Source organism: Microcaecilia unicolor, chromosome 3, assembly GCF_901765095.1.
Source record: "Microcaecilia unicolor chromosome 3, aMicUni1.1, whole genome shotgun sequence".
NCBI lineage: Eukaryota > Metazoa > Chordata > Amphibia > Gymnophiona > Siphonopidae > Microcaecilia > Microcaecilia unicolor.
Window position 1 is genome coordinate 13,243,906 of NC_044033.1, and position 17,866 is coordinate 13,261,771.

Below are 17,866 nucleotides of genomic sequence, written 5' to 3' on the forward strand. Positions count from 1 at the left end.
GGATTGTTTCTTTGGACATAAGGGTGGAGGGGAGGGTGAGATGTTGCATGGATGGTGAGAGGGATGAGAAAGGGAGAAATGTTGAACATAGTGGTGAGAGCAGTCCCCTCTCGCTCCCCCCACGCCGTCAACCTGGCTCTGCTTCTGGGTGAGAGGGGTGGGAGAGAGGCTGAATGGAGTGTGATGGGTGAGAGAGAGGCTGTATGAAGGGTGAGAGGAGTAAGAGAGGGAGAAATGTTGGACATAGGGGAGGGAGAGAGGCTGCATGGGGGAGCCGGTTGATATTGGAGGAGTGGCCTAGTGGTTAGGGTGGTGGACTTTGGTCCTGGGGAGCTGAGGAACTGAGTTCAATTCCCACTTCAGGCACAGGCAGCTCCTTGTGACTCTGGGTAAGTCACTTAACCCTCCATTGCCCCAGGTACAAATAAGTACCTGTATACAATATGTAAGCCGCATTGAGCCTGCCATGAGTGGGAAAGCGCGGGGTACAAATGTAACAAAAATAAAAATATTGTGTATCTGGATTTTCAAAAGGCGTTTGACAAGGTACCTCAAGAAAGGCTACAGAGGAAATTGGAGGGTCATAGTATAGGAGGAAATGTCCTATTGTGGATTAAAAACTGGCTGAAGGATAGGAAACAGAGAGTGGAGTTAAATGGGCAGTATTCTCAATGGAGAAGGGTAGTTAGTAGGATTCCTCAGGGGTCTGTGCTAGGACCGCTGCTTTTTAATATATTTATAAATGATTTAGAGATGGGAGTAACTAGCGAGGTAATTAAATTTGCTGATGACACAAAGTTATTGAAAGTTGTTAACTAGCGACAGGATTGTGAAAAATTACAGAGGAACCTTACGAGACTGGGAGACTGGGTGGCTAAATGGCAGATGACGTTTAATGTGAGCAAGTGCAAGGTGATGCATGTGGGAAAAAAGAACCCGAATTATAGCTACGTCATGCAAGGTTCCATTTTAGAAGTTACGGACCAAGAAAGGGATCTGGGTGTCGTCGTTGATAATACACTGAAACCTGCTCAGTGTGCTGCTGCGGCTCGGAAAGTGAATAGAATGTTGGGTATTATTAGGAAAGGTATGGAAAACAGGTGTGAGGATGTTATAATGCTGTTATATCGCTCCATGGTGCGACCGCACCTTGAATATTGTGTTCAGTTCTGGTTGCCGCATCTCAAGAAAGATATGAAAGAATTGGAAAAGGTACAGCGAAGGGCGACTAAAATGATAGCAGGGATGGGACGACTTCCCTATGAAGAAAGACTAAGGAGGCTAGGGCTTTTCAGCTTGGAGAAGAGACGGCTGAGGGGAGACATGATAGAGGTATATAAAATAATGAGTGGAGTGGAACAGGTGGATGTGAAGCGTCTGTTCACGCTTTCCAAAAATACTAGGACTAGGGGGCATGCGATGAAACTACAGTGTAGTAAATTTAAAACAAATCGGAGAAAATGTTTCTTCACCCAACTCGTAAGTAAACTCTGGAATTCGTTGCTGGAGAACGTGGTGAAGACAGTTAGCTTAGCAGAGTTTAAAAAGGAGACTGTTTCCTAAAGAACAAGTCCATAAACCGCTACTAAATGGACTTGGGAAAAATCCACAATTCCAGGAATAACATGTATAGAATGTTTGTACGTTTGGGAAGCTTGCCATGTGCCCTTGACTTGGATTGGCCGCTGTCATGGACAGGATGCTGGGCTCGATGGACCCTTGGTCTTTTCCCAGTGTGGCATTACTTATGTACTTATGAGAGGGAGAATGTTGGACATGGGATGGGATGGGGAGGGGAGAGGATAATTGATGGACATAAAGGTGGAGGGGAGGGATAGAGGCGGCATGGATACTGAGACGGGTGAGAGAGGGAGGAATGCTGGATATAAAAGTGAGTGGGGAAGGTGAGATGCTGAATCGAGAGTGAGAGGGGTGAGAAAGGGAGAAATGATGGACATAAGGGTAAGAGGGAAGAGAGAGATGCTCCATACTTCAATTCAAGAAACTATCCTATGTAATAATTCTCACCACCAACATTCTAATGTCTTGCCTGTGTCCGTGGCTCCTTCGGAGTTGCTGAGCTAGACTTTGTAGCCAGGCTGACGTCACTCACAGCTGATCCCCCCCCCCACACACACACACAAGCGGAGCTTCAAAGAGAAACAGAAGCATGGAGGAGCGGAGTAGCCGAGCGCGTCACCACATAGCTCCTCTACCCCCCTCCCCCACTCAACATTCGCGGGTGGCTAGCTGGTTGTTGATGCCAGTGTTTATTTTGAGCAGCACTGCTTAGCTTGGTGTCCCGGGGCCGGAGGGAAGGGGGCGGTGGATGGCCGGGGCGCTGTGTATAAGTAAGGGGGCGTGAGCAGCGGGCCGGACATTCAGTTGTACAGCAGCGTGCTAACACAGTATTCTGCGGCCGCCTTCAAAGTGCCCTTGCCTGGCGCCGATGAGAAGCCCCCGAAGATTGCCCCGCGGAAACAGTTGAGCCCCCGGGTGCGGGAGACGGCAACAGCGGTTGAGTAGGGACCATGCCTGCCTTCTCCTCCTGTTTTGATCTGGCCCCGTTGGGTGCAGCTAGCCAGTTCATATCCAACGCCCAGGTCACAGTGCGGCACTTACAGAGAATAGTGCCTATTCGTATCATCAACGAAGCAGTGGTGCCGGATGTAGGGCCTGGTGGCGATTCCTCTCCAGACAGGACGTGCTTGCCCAGGGTCCGCCTCCTCAGCCAGACTGAGCCCCTGATGCCCGCCACTGCTTCTTCTTGGCTCGCCAACATGACCGAGGAGCCCGCTAGCCAGTTCCAGGCCCCCCCCCTCCCTCCCTCCGAGTTTCAGAGTCCCCCCTCCCTCCCTCCCCCTTCCCCATCCCAATGCAGCATCTCCCTTCTGTCACCCACCGTGTCTACTATCTACCTGAGCAAGCATATTTCACCAGCAGAACCGACACCCCACAACCGGCGTGCACACGGCAGGCAAGAATGCACTCGGGGGGAGGGGGGGCTTGGTTGATGTGGAACTGGGAGGGAGGGGGACCCCTGGTACACACTTTCATTCTCACACACACACACTCTCTCTCTCTCACAGACACACTCGCACCCAGTCTCACTCTCTCTCTGTTACACACACATGCTCGCACATTCACTCTCTCTCTCTCTCTCTCTCTCTCTCTCTCTCTCAGAGTCACTCTCACACACACTCTCTCAAACATACACACTCCAAGGAAAACCTTGCTAGCGCCCATTTCATTTCTTACAGAAACGGGCCTTTTTTACTAGTTCAACATAATTGTGATATTATATTGAATCTTCTTAAAAGTCTTATGATAGCTTGGCGTCCTTTACATGTTTCTCCTGGTGGGGTAGGCTTCAGACCATCAAAATGATTGTTACTCCTGTGATAAACTTTATACTCAGCATCACGTTCAAACTCTGTACCTTAGTCCACAAAATAATCCATGGTGACGCCCCAGCGTACATGTCAGACTTAATAGAACTTCCACCCAGAAACGCAAAAAAATCTTCTCGCACTATCCTCAATCTTCATCCTCTCAAGTGTAAAGGCCTGAAATACAAATTAATGCATGCATCTGCCTTTTCCTATATGAGCACGCAGCTCTGGAACGTGTTGCCACACAACTTGAAAACTGTCTATGAATTGATCAATTTCCGCTAACTATTGAAAACCTATCTCTTCGACAAGATATATCAGAAAGATCAGCACGTGTAACTGTATAATCTTTAATATATCCAGAAATGTCTTATATCATCTTTTGCTTTAACACTATCATGTAGTTCACTACCATGTAACCCCAAACCCTCTGTAAAACCAAATGTATATTCTCCTCTACTTCCAGTATCCATGATGAATTGTAAGCCACATTGAGCCTGCAAAGAGGTGGGATAATGTGGGATACAAATGCAATAAATAAATAAATAAATACTAGTTTTATTTCATACTTCCTTTTATAAACAAATTGACAAGCTATTGTTTTCTTTTCTATTGAAGTCTAAACAGATCAGAATCTCGCAAAACTTAAAGCCCCAAAAGAGAAATTTGGTGTCATGTTTCCTATTGTATTATAAGGCTTTTCTTACTCAACAAGGTTGTCACTGTTTTTTTTTCTGATCCTGTTTATTCTCCTGTATGGCTTTTACTGGAGCAACCCTAGCGCATCCCTTTCCTCTTAAGTACATAAGTAATGCCACACTGGGAAAAGACCAAGGGTCCATCGAGCCCAGCATCCTGTGCACGACAGCGGCCAATCCAGGCCAAGGGCACCTTTTTTTACTTACTACACATTCTCTGACTTCTTCACAGAAAGAAAATCCTATTCTGGTACATACTAAAGCTTGTCGTCAAACCTTAGATAATATACTTGAATTTCCTTTTTATATGTCAGCATTTTCCTCAATATGGGGAAATCCTGATTTTCTAATAAATAACAACCCTTTTCTCTGGAAAAATTGGATAGATTGTAATATTTGGAGCTTATGTTTATAATTGTGATTTGCATACTGTACTTTTAAGACCTGCAATCTAAATATCTCCCCTCATCTCAGTTTTTCAGATGGATTCAACTAGCTCATTGTCTAAGGACTTCTACTAAAATAAAGTCTTTTACTTGCTCCAGTCCTTCCATTTTACAGCTTTCTGAAAACCTGTTAAATTCAGGTCACGTTGCATCGTCTATATATAGACTACTTCTGTCTTCTCAATGCAAGAACAGCAACACACTTCTACAAATTTGGGAAAAGGAATCACATCTTCTCCTCCCTGAAGATTCCTATGATAAATTATGGTCATCTTTAATCAAACCTTTACCAACTGCAAATTTTCTACAATCAATGTTCTTTTATTATAGAGCTGTTTGGACTCCACATAAGTTACATTCTGCAAATTTTTCTCCCACTAATCTCTGTTGGCACAGCCATCAACTACCAGGAACATTAATCCACATGACTTTTGAATGTTCATAGATTCATCAGTCTTTCTGGAAAAATAGTTGGAGTACCATTTGTAAAATATTTAACTCAGATATTCCTCTTTCTTTGTCAGTAATTATTTTTAAATCTTGTTCTCTGGAACATCAACTATCTATTCCTCATAGTCGATTGTTTGATATTTTAATTACAATTGCTCAACAAATTATTCTAGTCAACTAGACAAATTCCTCTTAATGAACATTTTTGGTGGCAATCTGTTTTGTTATATCAGAAATATGAACTAGCATTGGCTAGTCTCCAAGGTCCAGTTCTTAAGAAAACTGTAATATGGTCTCCAGTCACTCTTTATATGGACTCTCTTTGCAATACTGTTTGAATATTTAAGATTGCATTTGGTATTTTGTTTAAAACTTCCAGGCACTTTTTCTTTGTTCTATTATTAGCTTGGTTTTGTGATTCTTTTTCTATTGTTGTCTCTAATATCTAATAAAATCTCACGAAAACATATTTTACTATTACTTTGTATCATTACATTTTTTATTTTTATTATTTTTAAATCTGTTTATTAAAGTTTTCCATTTATAAAGAGTAGTCAACAGCATAACATAGGAGAACGTAATACATATAACATATTGCATTGCAGAATAATATCTCAAAGGGCCTTGTTCCTTATAGCCCGACTTCGAGAGACATTCTCTCTGGTAAAACCATATGTATGGTCTGCCTGTGCTTTAAAATCTTATCAAATTTTTACATTCAGCTAGCAAGAATATTGTAGTGTTTTTGCCTAACCATGCTTGCTGGCAGATATTGACACCTTCTGATTTCCGTTTGATCAAGTAATGGTACAAAAATGTTTTAAACATCATAATGTCTCGGCCCACATTTCAATGCAACCATTAACTTTATTCCCCGTACCTCCACCCCTCCTCCCTTCTCATTCTATCCCCCCCTCTTCCCCCCCTCCTCCCTTCCCACCCTCCCTTGCAAACCAAGCCTAGTTAGGAGTGTCCTCGGGAGCCACTGAGAAATCACTTCAGGACTTAGCAGGTGTTAATGAGCAGGCTTCGTCCCCTTGGGCTCAGCATTTGTAGATATGGGGCCCACACTTGAAGGAATTGTTTTCTGCGTTATAGCAAATACGTGGCATGAAATAAAGTGCATATTAATATAGTGTATGCTTGAAAGCAAGCGTTCAGTGCTTAACAACAATACAGAACTTAACGTATTAAAAAAGGCTCAGACACCCCTTATGCCAGGTCTTTCGGATGTGCTCATAACTGAAAAAAAGTGAGTGAGTGCATTCATTGATTTCAAACTGCTGTAGCCAGCATGCAAATGTATCCTATAATCACAGCAAATCCTGTGATTACTCAGTACAGGTACATATTATTATCACTTATTTTCATTTTAGATACAATGCACCATTTAAGAAGAAAATTCAAGACTGGGTGTTCAAACTGAGTACTTCCACAGATATCATTGAAGAATGGTTGGTTGTTCAGAATCTCTGGGTTTATTTGGAAGCTGTTTTTATAGGTGGAGATATTGCAAAACAATTACCTCAGGTAAAACAATAGAATCTAACAATCAGAATCTGTAGCTCAGTGATTGGTACCACATAGTACATTCATTTAACTTCATTTCATTTTATATTTAGGAAGCTAAACGTTTCCAGAATATTGACAAATCATGGATAAAAATAATGCAGCGTGCTCATGACATACCCAACGTAATTAGTTGCTGTGTAGGAGATGAAACGATGAGACAGCTCTTACCTCATTTACACGAACAGCTGGAAGTGTGCCAGAAATCACTCACAGGGTATGGACATTTTTTTGAATGCAGCACTTTTATATATTGACTTGCCAACATATATATAGTTGACCTCTAATTCAATTATTCATAGGGCTTTGATTTTAGGTTTTAACTAACACCAGTTTTTTTTTTAAGTACTTTGGAGGAAAGGAGAAACGGGTGACATGATACAGACATTGAAATATTTGAAAGGTATTAATCTGCAAACAAACCTTTTCCAGAGATGGGAAGGCAGTAGAACTAGAGGACATGAATTGAGGATGAAGGTGGGCAGACACAGGAGTAATGTCAGGAAGTATTTTTTCACGGAGAGGGTGGTAGATACATGGAATGCCCCCCTTTGGGAGGTGGTGGAGATGAAAACGGTAATGGAATTCAAACATGCGTGGGATAAACACAAAGGAATCCTGTTTAGAAGGAATGGATCTATGAAATCTTAGTGGAGATTAGGTGGTGACGCCGATAATTGGAGAGTAAAACCAATGCTGGGCGGACTTCTACGGTCTGTGCACTGATCCTGACTGAATAGATGTGGATGACCTGGAGTGTAAATTTGAAGGGGCTTCAATGTTAACTTCAGAACTTTTAGTACAATAACAGTGCTGGGCAGACTTCTACAGTCTGTGCCCTGAAAATAGCAAGGACAAATCAAACTCAGATATACATATAAAGTATCACATACTATATATAATGAGTTTATCTTGTTGGGCAGACTGGATGGACCGTACAGGTCTTTATCTGCCATCATTTACTATGTTACTATGATAAACAGTAGAAAAATAACACTTCCCTGACTCCTAAGTGCATAAATGTACACATTTGATTCAATTGAAAATGGTACCAAGCAATAGTACCTGTGGCACAAAAAACATCAATAATCCCTAAGTAGCTGGAAATTAAACATTTACCCCCCCTCCCCCCCAAGCCATGCAGCAATGTCAGTACAGCCTATTCAAACTGAATGGGCTGTGTCGGCATTAGCATAGTAAACAGAGGGGTTAAACTTTGACATTCATTAGCATTTAAGGCTAAAACTCATAATTAGTCATAATGAGTAATGTGTCATCCGGGATTATTTTAATGATATTATATTATATATTTAATATGTTTATATTATCCTGATTTAATTTATATTGTACTACATATTTTTTTAAATATGGTATTATATACTAACAATAAATCACTGAACACATATTATTGATGTATTATATTTTCCTATATTCTGTAGCATATTATGAGTATTGGCATACCAGTGGAATGATGTGACTCCCAAATTATTTTGTATATAGTAACTCTATATCTTTGTATAGCATGATTTACATAAGTACATAAGTATTGCCACACTGGGACAGATCAAAGGTCCATCAAGTCCATCATCCTGTTTCCAACAGTGGCCAATCCAGGTCAAAAATACCTGGCAAGATCCCGAAAAAGTTCATACATTTTATGCTGCTTATCCCAGAAATAGCAGTGGATTTTCCCCAAGTCAACTTAATAATGGTCTGTGGACTTTTCCTTTAGGAAGCTGCCCAGACCTTTTTTAAACCCCGCTAAGCTAACTGCCTTAACCACATTCCCACGAATTCCAGAGTTTAATTACACGTTGAGTAAAAAACATTTTCTCCGATTTGTATTAAGTTTACTGCTTTGTAGCTTCATCGCATGCCCCCTAGTCCTAGTATTGTTGGAAAGCGTAAACAGAAGCTTTATGTATACCTGTTCCACTCCACTCACCACTCCACTCATTATTTTATAGACCTCTATCATATATCTCCTGTCAGCCGTCTTTTCTCCAAGCTGAAGAGCCCTAGCCGCTTTAGCCTTTCCTCGTAGGGAAGTCGTCCCAACCCCTTCATCATTTTCGTCGCCCTTCTCTGCACCTTTTCTAATTCCACTATATCTTTTTTGAGATGCGGCGACCAGAATTGAACACAATATTCAAGATGCGGTTGCACCATGGACCGATACAAAGGCATTATAACATCCTCACTTTTGTTTTCTATTCATTTCCTTATAATACCTAACATTCTATTTGCTTTCTTAGCCGTCGCAGCACACCGAGCAGAGGGTTTCAACGTATCATTAACAATGACGCCGAGATCCCTTTCTTAGTCGGTTACTCCTAACGTGGAACCTTGCATTATGTAGCTTTAGTTCAGGTTCCTCTTTCCCACATGTATCATTTTGCACTTGCTCACATTAAATGTCACCTGCCATTTAGATGCCTAGTCTCCCAGTCTTGTAAGATCCTTTTATAATTTTTCACATTCCTCTCGCGATTTAAGAACTTTGAATAACTTTGTGTCATCAGCAAATTTAATTACCTCACTAGTTACTCCCATCTCTAGATCATTTATAAATATGTTAAAAAGCAGCAGTCCCAGCACAGACCCCTGGGGAACCCCACTAACTACCCTTCTCCATTGAGAATACTGTAGTAACCTTATGAATACACAAGACAAAGATAAAATGTAAGGGCCCCCTTAAATTAAAATACATGTCCAGCTGACCAAGGCCTAGAACTTGGCAATGCAGTAGACTGGTGGTATAGATCAGCAGGCTGAGAAAGCCAGGATTCAAATCCTATTTCTTCTAATGTGGCTTATGACCTTGGCAAGTCACTGCATCCTCCATAATTTCAAGTACACTTTGCATTGCAAAGCATGTTATACAGGGAAATACCCAATATAATTGAATATCATATGTAACTCATCCTGAGCTCTGATTGAGTAGCTGGCCTCTGGAGGGATTACAGCATGACACCTCCTTAATTCCCCAGTGGTTGCTGTCTCCCTCCCTCTCCCCTGAAAGTGAAACTGGAAAGGAATACCAGACTCTGTGACAGTTTCAGGTATTATGGCCAGTGGCGTAGCCAGACTGCCAATTTTGGGTGGGCCTGAACCCAAAGTGGGTGGGCACAAAATTTTCTCTCTACCCACCCCCCCAGCAAAATTTAGTCACACTCAGATGCATTTGTCACACAGGATAAAGTGCTGCTTTTCAGTGCATCTGATTTCAGACAATTTATTTAATAGCCTAATCCTTTTCAGTGAGCTTTCAGAGGCCAAAACCTCCTGCCTCAGGTCAGTATAATGCTGTTACGGTATCCTCTCCTGACCTAAGGAAGGAAGTATCCTAAATTAAAAATAAAATTATTTTCTTTACCTTTGTTGTATGGCCATTTACTTTTTCTCATTGTGTTGCTCCCAGTCTCTAGATTCTGCTTTCCTTCGTTTTCGCTTAACTCTTCTGCCAGGCCATTTGTCATTTTTCTCTCCTTTTTCTTTACTTCAATATTTTTCTGCCTCTCTCTGTGTCCAGATTTAATTCATTCTTACTATCCATTCTTTAATTTCCTTCATCTACTTATGGCTTTTCATCTTTTTCTCACCCTTGTTCTCCCCATGCCCCTTCCTCTTATTCTCCAATCTTTCACTACTCCCCCTTTCCATGCATCAGCTCTCCTCTTTCTCTCCCCATCCTTCCAGTGTCTCCCCTCTCTCTCCCCATCCTTCCAATAGTCTCCCCTCTTTCTTTCTGCATCCTTCCATTGTGTCACCTCTTTCTCCCTACCCTTCCATCCAGCGTCTTCCCTCTTTCTCTCCCCATCCTTCTACCCTCTCTCCTGATCCTTCCATCTATTGTCTCTCTCCCTCCTTCTAACCAGTGTCTATCTCTCTACCCTTTTCTGTTCAGTGTCCCTTCTTTCTCCACATCCTTCCAGTTTCTCCCCTTTTTCTCTGCATCCTACATAAGTACATAAGTACATAAGTAGTGCCATACTGGGAAAGACCAAAGGTCCATCTAGCCCAGCATCCTGTCACCGACAGTGGCCAATCCAGGTCAAGGGCACCTGGCACGCTCCCCTCTTTCTCTGCCATCCTTCCATCTGTTTTCCCTCTTTCTCTGCCATCCTTCCATCTGTTTTCCCTCTTTCTCTCCCCATCCTTCCTTTTTCCCTCTTTCTCTGCCATCCTTCCATCTGTTTTCCCTCTTTCTCTCCCCATCCTTCCGTTTTCCCTCTTTCTCTGCCATCCTCCCATCTGTTTTCCCTCTTTCTCTGCCATCCTTCCATCTGTTTTCCCTCTTTCTCTCCCCATCCTTCCGTTTTCCCTCTTTCTCTGCCATCATCCCATCTGTTTTCCCTCTTTCTCTCCCCATCCTTCCATTTTCCCTCTTTCTCTGCCATCCTCACATCTGTTTTCCCTCTTTCTCTCCCCATCCTCCGTTTTCCCTCTTTCTCTGCCATCCTCCCATCTGTTTTCCCTCTTTCTCTCCCCATCCTTCCATTTTCCTCTTTCTCCCCATCCTGCCATCCATTTTCCCTCTCCCGATTCAGGCCCACCAGCCCCAGCTCCCATTGCCGGCCACTGCTGCTTTTCCTGATGAGCAGCAGGGCCGGCGCTACAAAAAGAAGCGCTCAGCTGACTGAGCCAACGCAAAGGACGACTCGACGAGAAAAAATGTTTAAAAAAAAACGCGGCACCGCAGGCAGCCTCGAAGCATTGGCTGCTGGCTCTGCAGGCTCCTCCCGTCTCTTACGTCACTGCCCCTGCTTTGCTCCAGGGGCAGTGACGTAAGAGACGGGTGGAGCCTGCAGAGCCAGCAGCCAATGCTTCGAGGCTGCCTGCGGTGCCACGTTTTTTAAAAACATTTTTTCTCGTCGAGTCGTCGTTTGCTTTGGCGCACAGCTCAGTCAGCTGAACGCTTCTTCTTTTTGTAGCGCCGGCCCTGCTGCTCATCAGGAAAAGCAGCAGTGGCCGGCAATGGGAGCTGGGGCTGGCGCGGGCCTGAAGGAAAAGTGGGTGGGCGGGCCAGAGCTCAAATTGGGTGGGCCTGGGCCCACCCAGGCCCACCCGTAGCTACGCCCCTGATTATGGCCATTCTGAATAGCACATCATTCAGATTTGAGGAATAGCCTAGCCTAGTGGTTAGTGAAGTGGACTATAAAACCAAGGGACCTAGGTTCAGATCCCGCTTTAATGCTTTTTTAATTTTTTAAATTGTGTGCCCTTCAGGAACAGAAAAATACCTAGAGGGGCATAATCAAATGGGGCACCCAAGTTTTCCTGAGCACGTCCTTGCAGGACGTCCCAGTGAAGGGGCGGGGAAACCTGTATTATCGAAACAAGATGGGCGTCCATCTTTTATTTTGATAATACAGTCGGGGACGCCCAAATCTCAACATATAGGTCGACCTTAGAGATGGTCGTCCCCAGTTTTCTGCGATAATGGAAACTGAGGACGCCCATCTCAGAAACGACCAAATCCAAACCCTTTGGTCGTGGGAGGAGCTAGCATTCGTAGTGCACTGATCCCCCTGACATGCCAGGACACCAACCGGGCACCCTAGGGGGCATTGCAGTGGACTTCAGAAATTACTCCCAGGTGCATAGCTCCCTTACCTTGGATGCTGAGCCCCCCCCCCCCAAAAAAAAAAAAAAAAAAAAACCCACTCCCTACAACTGTACAACACTACCATAGCCCTTACAGGGAAGGGGGGTACTTACATGTGAGTACAGTGGGGTTTTGAAGGGCTCACATTTACCACCACAAGTGTAAAAGGTAGGGGAGGATGGGCCTGGGTCTGCCTGCTTGAAGTGCACTGCACCCACTAAAACTGCTCCAGGGACCTGCATACTGCTGTCATGCAGCTGGGTATGACATTTGAGGCTGGCAAAAAAGTATTTTAAACTTGTTTTTTATGGTGGGAGGGGGTTAGTGACCACTGGGGGGAGTAAGGGGAGGTCATCCCCGATTCCCTTCGGTGGTTATCTGGTCAGTTTGAGCACCTTTTTGAGGCTTGGTTGCAAGAAAATATGGACCAAGTAAAGTCAGCCATGTGCTCATCAGGGACGCCCTTCTTTTTTCCATTATCGGCCAAGGATGCGCATGTGTTAAGCACGCCCGAGTCCCACTTCCGCTATGCTCCCGACACCCCCCCGGGGACTTTGGTCGTCCCCGCGACGGAAAGCAGTTGGGGACGCCGAAAATCGGCTTTCAGTTATGCCGATTTGGGCGACCCTGGGAGAAGGACACCCATCTCCTGTGCCGAAGAAATGGATCGGGAGGCGGGGCTGGTGGTTGGGAGGCGGGGATAGTGCTGGGCAGACTTATACGGTCTGTGCCAGAGCCGGTGGTGGGAAGCAGGACTGGTGGTTGGGAGGCGGGGATAGTGCTGGGCAGACTTGTACGGTCTGTGCCAGAGCCGGTGGTTGGGAGGTGGGGCTGGTGGTTGGGAGGCGAGGATAGTGCTGGGCAGACTTATACGGTCTGTGCCAGAGCCAGTGGTTGGGAGGTGGGGCTGGTGGTTGGGAGGCGGGGATAGTGCTGGGAAGACTTATACGGTCTGTGCCCTGAAGAGCACAGGTACAAATCAAAGTAGGGTATACACAAAAAGTAGCAAATATGAGTTATCTTGTTGGGCAGACTGGATGGACCGTGCAGGTCTTTTTCTGCCGTCATCTACTATGTTACTATTTGTCCTACACAGACCCTGCTTGAATACCTTCTACACTTGTCAGAGTCTGGTCTCAAGACCAATTCCGTAAGGGTTCACCTTAGTTCGATTAGTGCTTATCACCGCCGTGTAGAGGGTAAGGCTATCTCTGGACAGCCTTTAGTTGTTCGATTCACGAGAGGTTTGCTTTTGTCAGAGCCCCCTTTAAACCTCTACAGTGTCACGGGATCTCAACGTCGTTCTCACCCAGCTGATGAAAGCGCCTTTTGAGCCACTGTATTCATGTCATCTGAAATACTTGACCTGAAGTACTTCAGTTCGTTGAGTCAGTGAGCTTCAGGCCTTGGTAGTGCATGCACCTTACATTAAGTTCCATCACAACAGAGTAGTCCTCTGCACGCACCCTAAGTTCTTGCCAACTGTCAGGCACGCCAAGTAGAGATGTGAGCCCTTGTGCCCGATGAAGGAAGAATCCCCACCGAGCTGTCAGCCAACCCCGAGTTCCCCCCAGGTCTCCCTCCGTTCCACAGGGGTTGAGCCCCCAGGTGCGGGAAGCCAACAGCAGGAAGAACTGAGTCCAGAACAAAGTCCATGGGGCACAGCCAGGCAGTGGGCAAAGAAGGACCAGGAGCAAACAGTGGTCAATACCAGGCAGCAAACAGTAGAAAATCCAGGATCAGGCAAAGGTCAATTCCAGGCAGCAAACAGAAGCAAATCCAGAATCAGGCGAAGGTCAATACCAGGCAGCAAACAGCAGAAAATCCAGGATCAGGCAAAGGTCAATACCAGGCAGCAAACAGAAGCAAATCCAGAATCAGGCGAAGGTCAATACCAGGCAGCAAACAGAAGCAAATCCAGAAGGCACTGCAACTACCCAGAGAATTGAATAGAAGCCGAAGCGTGGGAGGACTGGTGGCAAGGCTTTAAGTAGTGCAGGAATTAGCCCCAAACATACACAGCTGTCTTCAAGATGGCTGCTCCAAACAGAGACACCCTCAAGCCCAAACATGGACTTCCTTCCTGAGGCTGCCCAACACCAAGATGGCCGCTCCATCCTAAGACGCCCACCTTTGAGATGGCCGCCCTCTCCTGGATATGCCCAAATCCAAGATGGCTGCCATCTCCTTAGATGCCCATACCTTTGCAAGCAGGGATCATGACACCAACATTCTTTCCCCGTCCCCATACCCGCCCTGGCATAAGCAGTTTGCACACCTTGGACTGCAAAAGAGCATTGGCCTTTTACGTGGAGCGTACAAAGCCCTTTATACAATCCGCCCAGTTTGTTTCTTTTGATCCCAACAGGATGGGAGTCGCCATCGGAAAATGCACAATCTCCAAATGGCTAGCAGATTGCATTTCCTTGACTTATACCCAAGCTGGGTTGACTCTAGAGGGCCATGTCACGGCTCACAATGTCAGAGCCATGGCTGTGTCAGTGGCTCACTTAAAGTCAGCCTCCATTGAAGAGATTTGCAAGGCTGCAACATGGTCAGCAGTCCACACAATCACATCTCACTACTGCCTTCAGCAGGACACCCAACGCGACAGTCAGTTTGGGCAGTCGGTGCTGCAGAATCTGTTCGGGGTTTAGAATCCAACTCCACCCTATAGACCTATTTTTGTTCTGTTCCAGGCTGCACTCGCAGTTATGGTTTCAGGTCAATCTATGTTATGTCCTCGCCGTTGCGCGGCCCAGTTGACCAATGTTTGTTTTGAGTGAGCCTGGTTGCTAGGGATACCCCACATGTGAGAACAAGCAGCCTGCTTTTCCACGGAGAAAGCGAAGATACATACCTGTAGCAGGTGTTCTCCGAGGACAGCAGGCTGATTGTTCTCACAAACCCGCCCACCTCCCCTTTGGAGTTGTTGTTTGTTGTTTATTTGCTTTCTGATTAAACTTAGTGTGAACGCTTACACGACGGGCGGGAAGTTGGCCGCGCATGCGTGGTGCGTGCTGCAGGCGCTCCAGAAGACTGGCAAAACGTTTGTCGGTATTTTGCTTGCAAAATTGCTGATTCCCGGGCCGACGCGGATGTTGACCCACATGTGAGAACAATCAGCCTGCTGTCCTCGGAGAATACCTGCTACAGGTATGTATCTTTGCTTTATCAAAACAAGATGGACGTCCATCTTCCGCTTTGATAATACGGTCAGGGACGCCCAAATCTTGAAATTTTGGTCGGTCTTAGAGATGGTCGTCCCTAGATTTGGTCGTTTCTGATTTTCGGTGATGATGGAAACCAAGGACGTCCATCTCAGAAACGACCAAATGCAATCCATTTGGTCATGGAAAGAGCCAGCATTTCTAGTGCACTGTTCCCCCTGAAGTGCCAGGACACCAGCCAGTCACCCTAAGGGGCACTGCAGTGGACTTCATAAATTGCTGCCAGGTACATAGCTCCCTTAACTTATGTGCTGAGCCCCCTAACCCCCCCCCCCCCAAAAAAAAAACCCACTACCCACAACTGTACACCACTACCATAGCCCTTACGGGTGAAGAGGGGCACCTAGATGTGGGTACAGTGGGTTTATGGTGGATTTTGGAGGGCGCTCTGTTTCCTCCACAAACGTAACAGGTGGGCTGGATGGGCCTGGGTCCGCCTGCCTGAAGTGCACTGCACCCAATAAAACTGCTCTAGGGACCTGCATACTGCTGTCATGGACCTGAGTATGACATCTGAGGCTGGCACAAAATATTTTGAAAGATATTTTTTTAGGGTGGGAGGGGGTTAGTGACCACGGGGGCGAGTAAGGGGTGGTCATCTGGTCATTTCAGGCACCTTTTTGTGCCTTGGTCGTAAGAAAAACAGGACCAGGTAAAGTCATCCAAGTGCTCGTCAGGGACGCCCTTTTATTTTCCATTATGGGTCGAGGACGTCTATGTGTTAGGCATGCCCAAATCCCGCCTTCACTACGCCTCCATCACGCCCCCGTGAACTTTGGCTGCCCCTGCGATGGAAAACCGTTGTGGATGTCCAAAATCAGCTTTCGATTATAGCAATTTGGACGACCCTGGGAGAAGGATGCCCATCTTCCGATTTCTGTCGAAAGATGGGCGTCCTTCTCTTTTGAAAATAAGCCGCACAGCAATGCCAACACAGCCCATTCAAAGTGAATGGGCTTTGTCATCATTAGTACATTGCAGCCGCTAGCACGGCTTAGTACACAGGGTATAAGTTAATGTTTTGGTGTGTTTTGCCTTTCCTTTTTTTTTATCAGCTCTCTGTTGACCTCAACAGGCCTATGACACATGGTTGGGTATTTTTTCCTCATCAAGACATTTGATTTCCCTATGGCTATTTTTCAGACATGTCCTAAAAAAGGTTCCCAATTGCTTTAAAAAGTGTTCCCAGTGCAACAGGACCATATCCATAATAGATTCTTGGTGCCTGTAATGTCAAGAATCAAATCATGATCCCTCTGATTGTCATCTGTGCTCATAGATGTCAAAGACAGGTATCCATGCTCGTGTGAAGCAGCACAATTGAATTCTAGTCCATTGACATTGCATCAGAAGCTCCAGTCTACATGGCTCTGGGAGCTGAACTGAATACTGGGTGGATACTCTCAATTTAAATGTGTCTCAATCATGATTGATAGAGGCCATCAGAATTAGTCATCCTCCACTTCCCACCCAAGGAAGAGAAAAGATTTGTCCTCATCCTCATTGGTACTAATGGTGAAGGATGTCAGATGTTGAGTCCCTTCAGTACATGATACCAAGAGCACTGATGTCCTTAAAGTGCCCCAGACATAAGGACCATATCCTCCATGGTATTGGATGGGGTGCGACAGCTTCCACGGAGCCGAGACCTAGCTTCCGATACATTTCAAATAACTCAGGAGGACATGAAGAAATTCGAGGAATGCATGGAGTGCTTCATTTCTTGATGTGAAGCAGATGCTTTGACATCAAGTGTGCTGAGGCTCAAGATGGTTCAACTGATCCTTGAAGCTCATTCACTGCCTGCAGGATTCACCAACACTGAACTTGAAGGGTTTCAGAGTCAGTACTGACCACAATGGTGTTGATCTCCAATCTATCGTGAGAGAAGGCTTTCCTGGTGCATTGACCAAGAGTTCAGTCATTCAAGACAGGCAGAGACACAAACATCTCCAGCTGAGTAGTTCTAAGAATTAGAGCACTCCTGAGCATCTGGAAAAGAGCCAGGGGTCTTAGAGGAGGAGTCCACTGGTCTCCAGCACACATGTAAATCTCCCCAGAGGAACTCATTCACTAAATTTATCAGAGAGATTGCTAAGGTCATCCCATTTTTTTTTTTTTTTTAGAGACCGAGAAGGAACCTAGGGCAGAAACACTGGACATCCTCCAAGTCCTCAACACCCCCCCCCCTGGAATCTGTGAAAGTGCCCATTCACAGAATCCTAAAAGAAGTACAAATGAGAATGTGAGAGGACCCCACCACCAACATGCACCTCTTGTTAATAAGAAGATTCACATTTTAGATGTCTCAATCCTGACACTTATGCATTTTTGTGACTAAAATGTATAATCTAGTATTTTACAAAAGGACAGGACAAAATGTTTAAGCCACTAAAATGTATAGGGCTGGCAGAGGTTTGTTGGGGAGCGTTACAGGGGAGTGTCAAGGGCAGTGCTATGCCAGCAATGTCTA

General features: G+C 45.2%; 1 protein-coding gene across 1 annotated transcript in view; it reads left to right on the forward strand.

Moving 5' to 3' along the window:
* The window catches only part of DNAH8 (dynein axonemal heavy chain 8), a 1,267,128-nt gene that overhangs the window by 677,910 nt on the left and 571,352 nt on the right, over positions 1–17,866 (forward strand). The window contains 2 exon segments of the mRNA XM_030199255.1: positions 6,363–6,516; positions 6,609–6,772. Coding sequence (XP_030055115.1) covers positions 6,363–6,516; positions 6,609–6,772 — 318 coding nt within the window.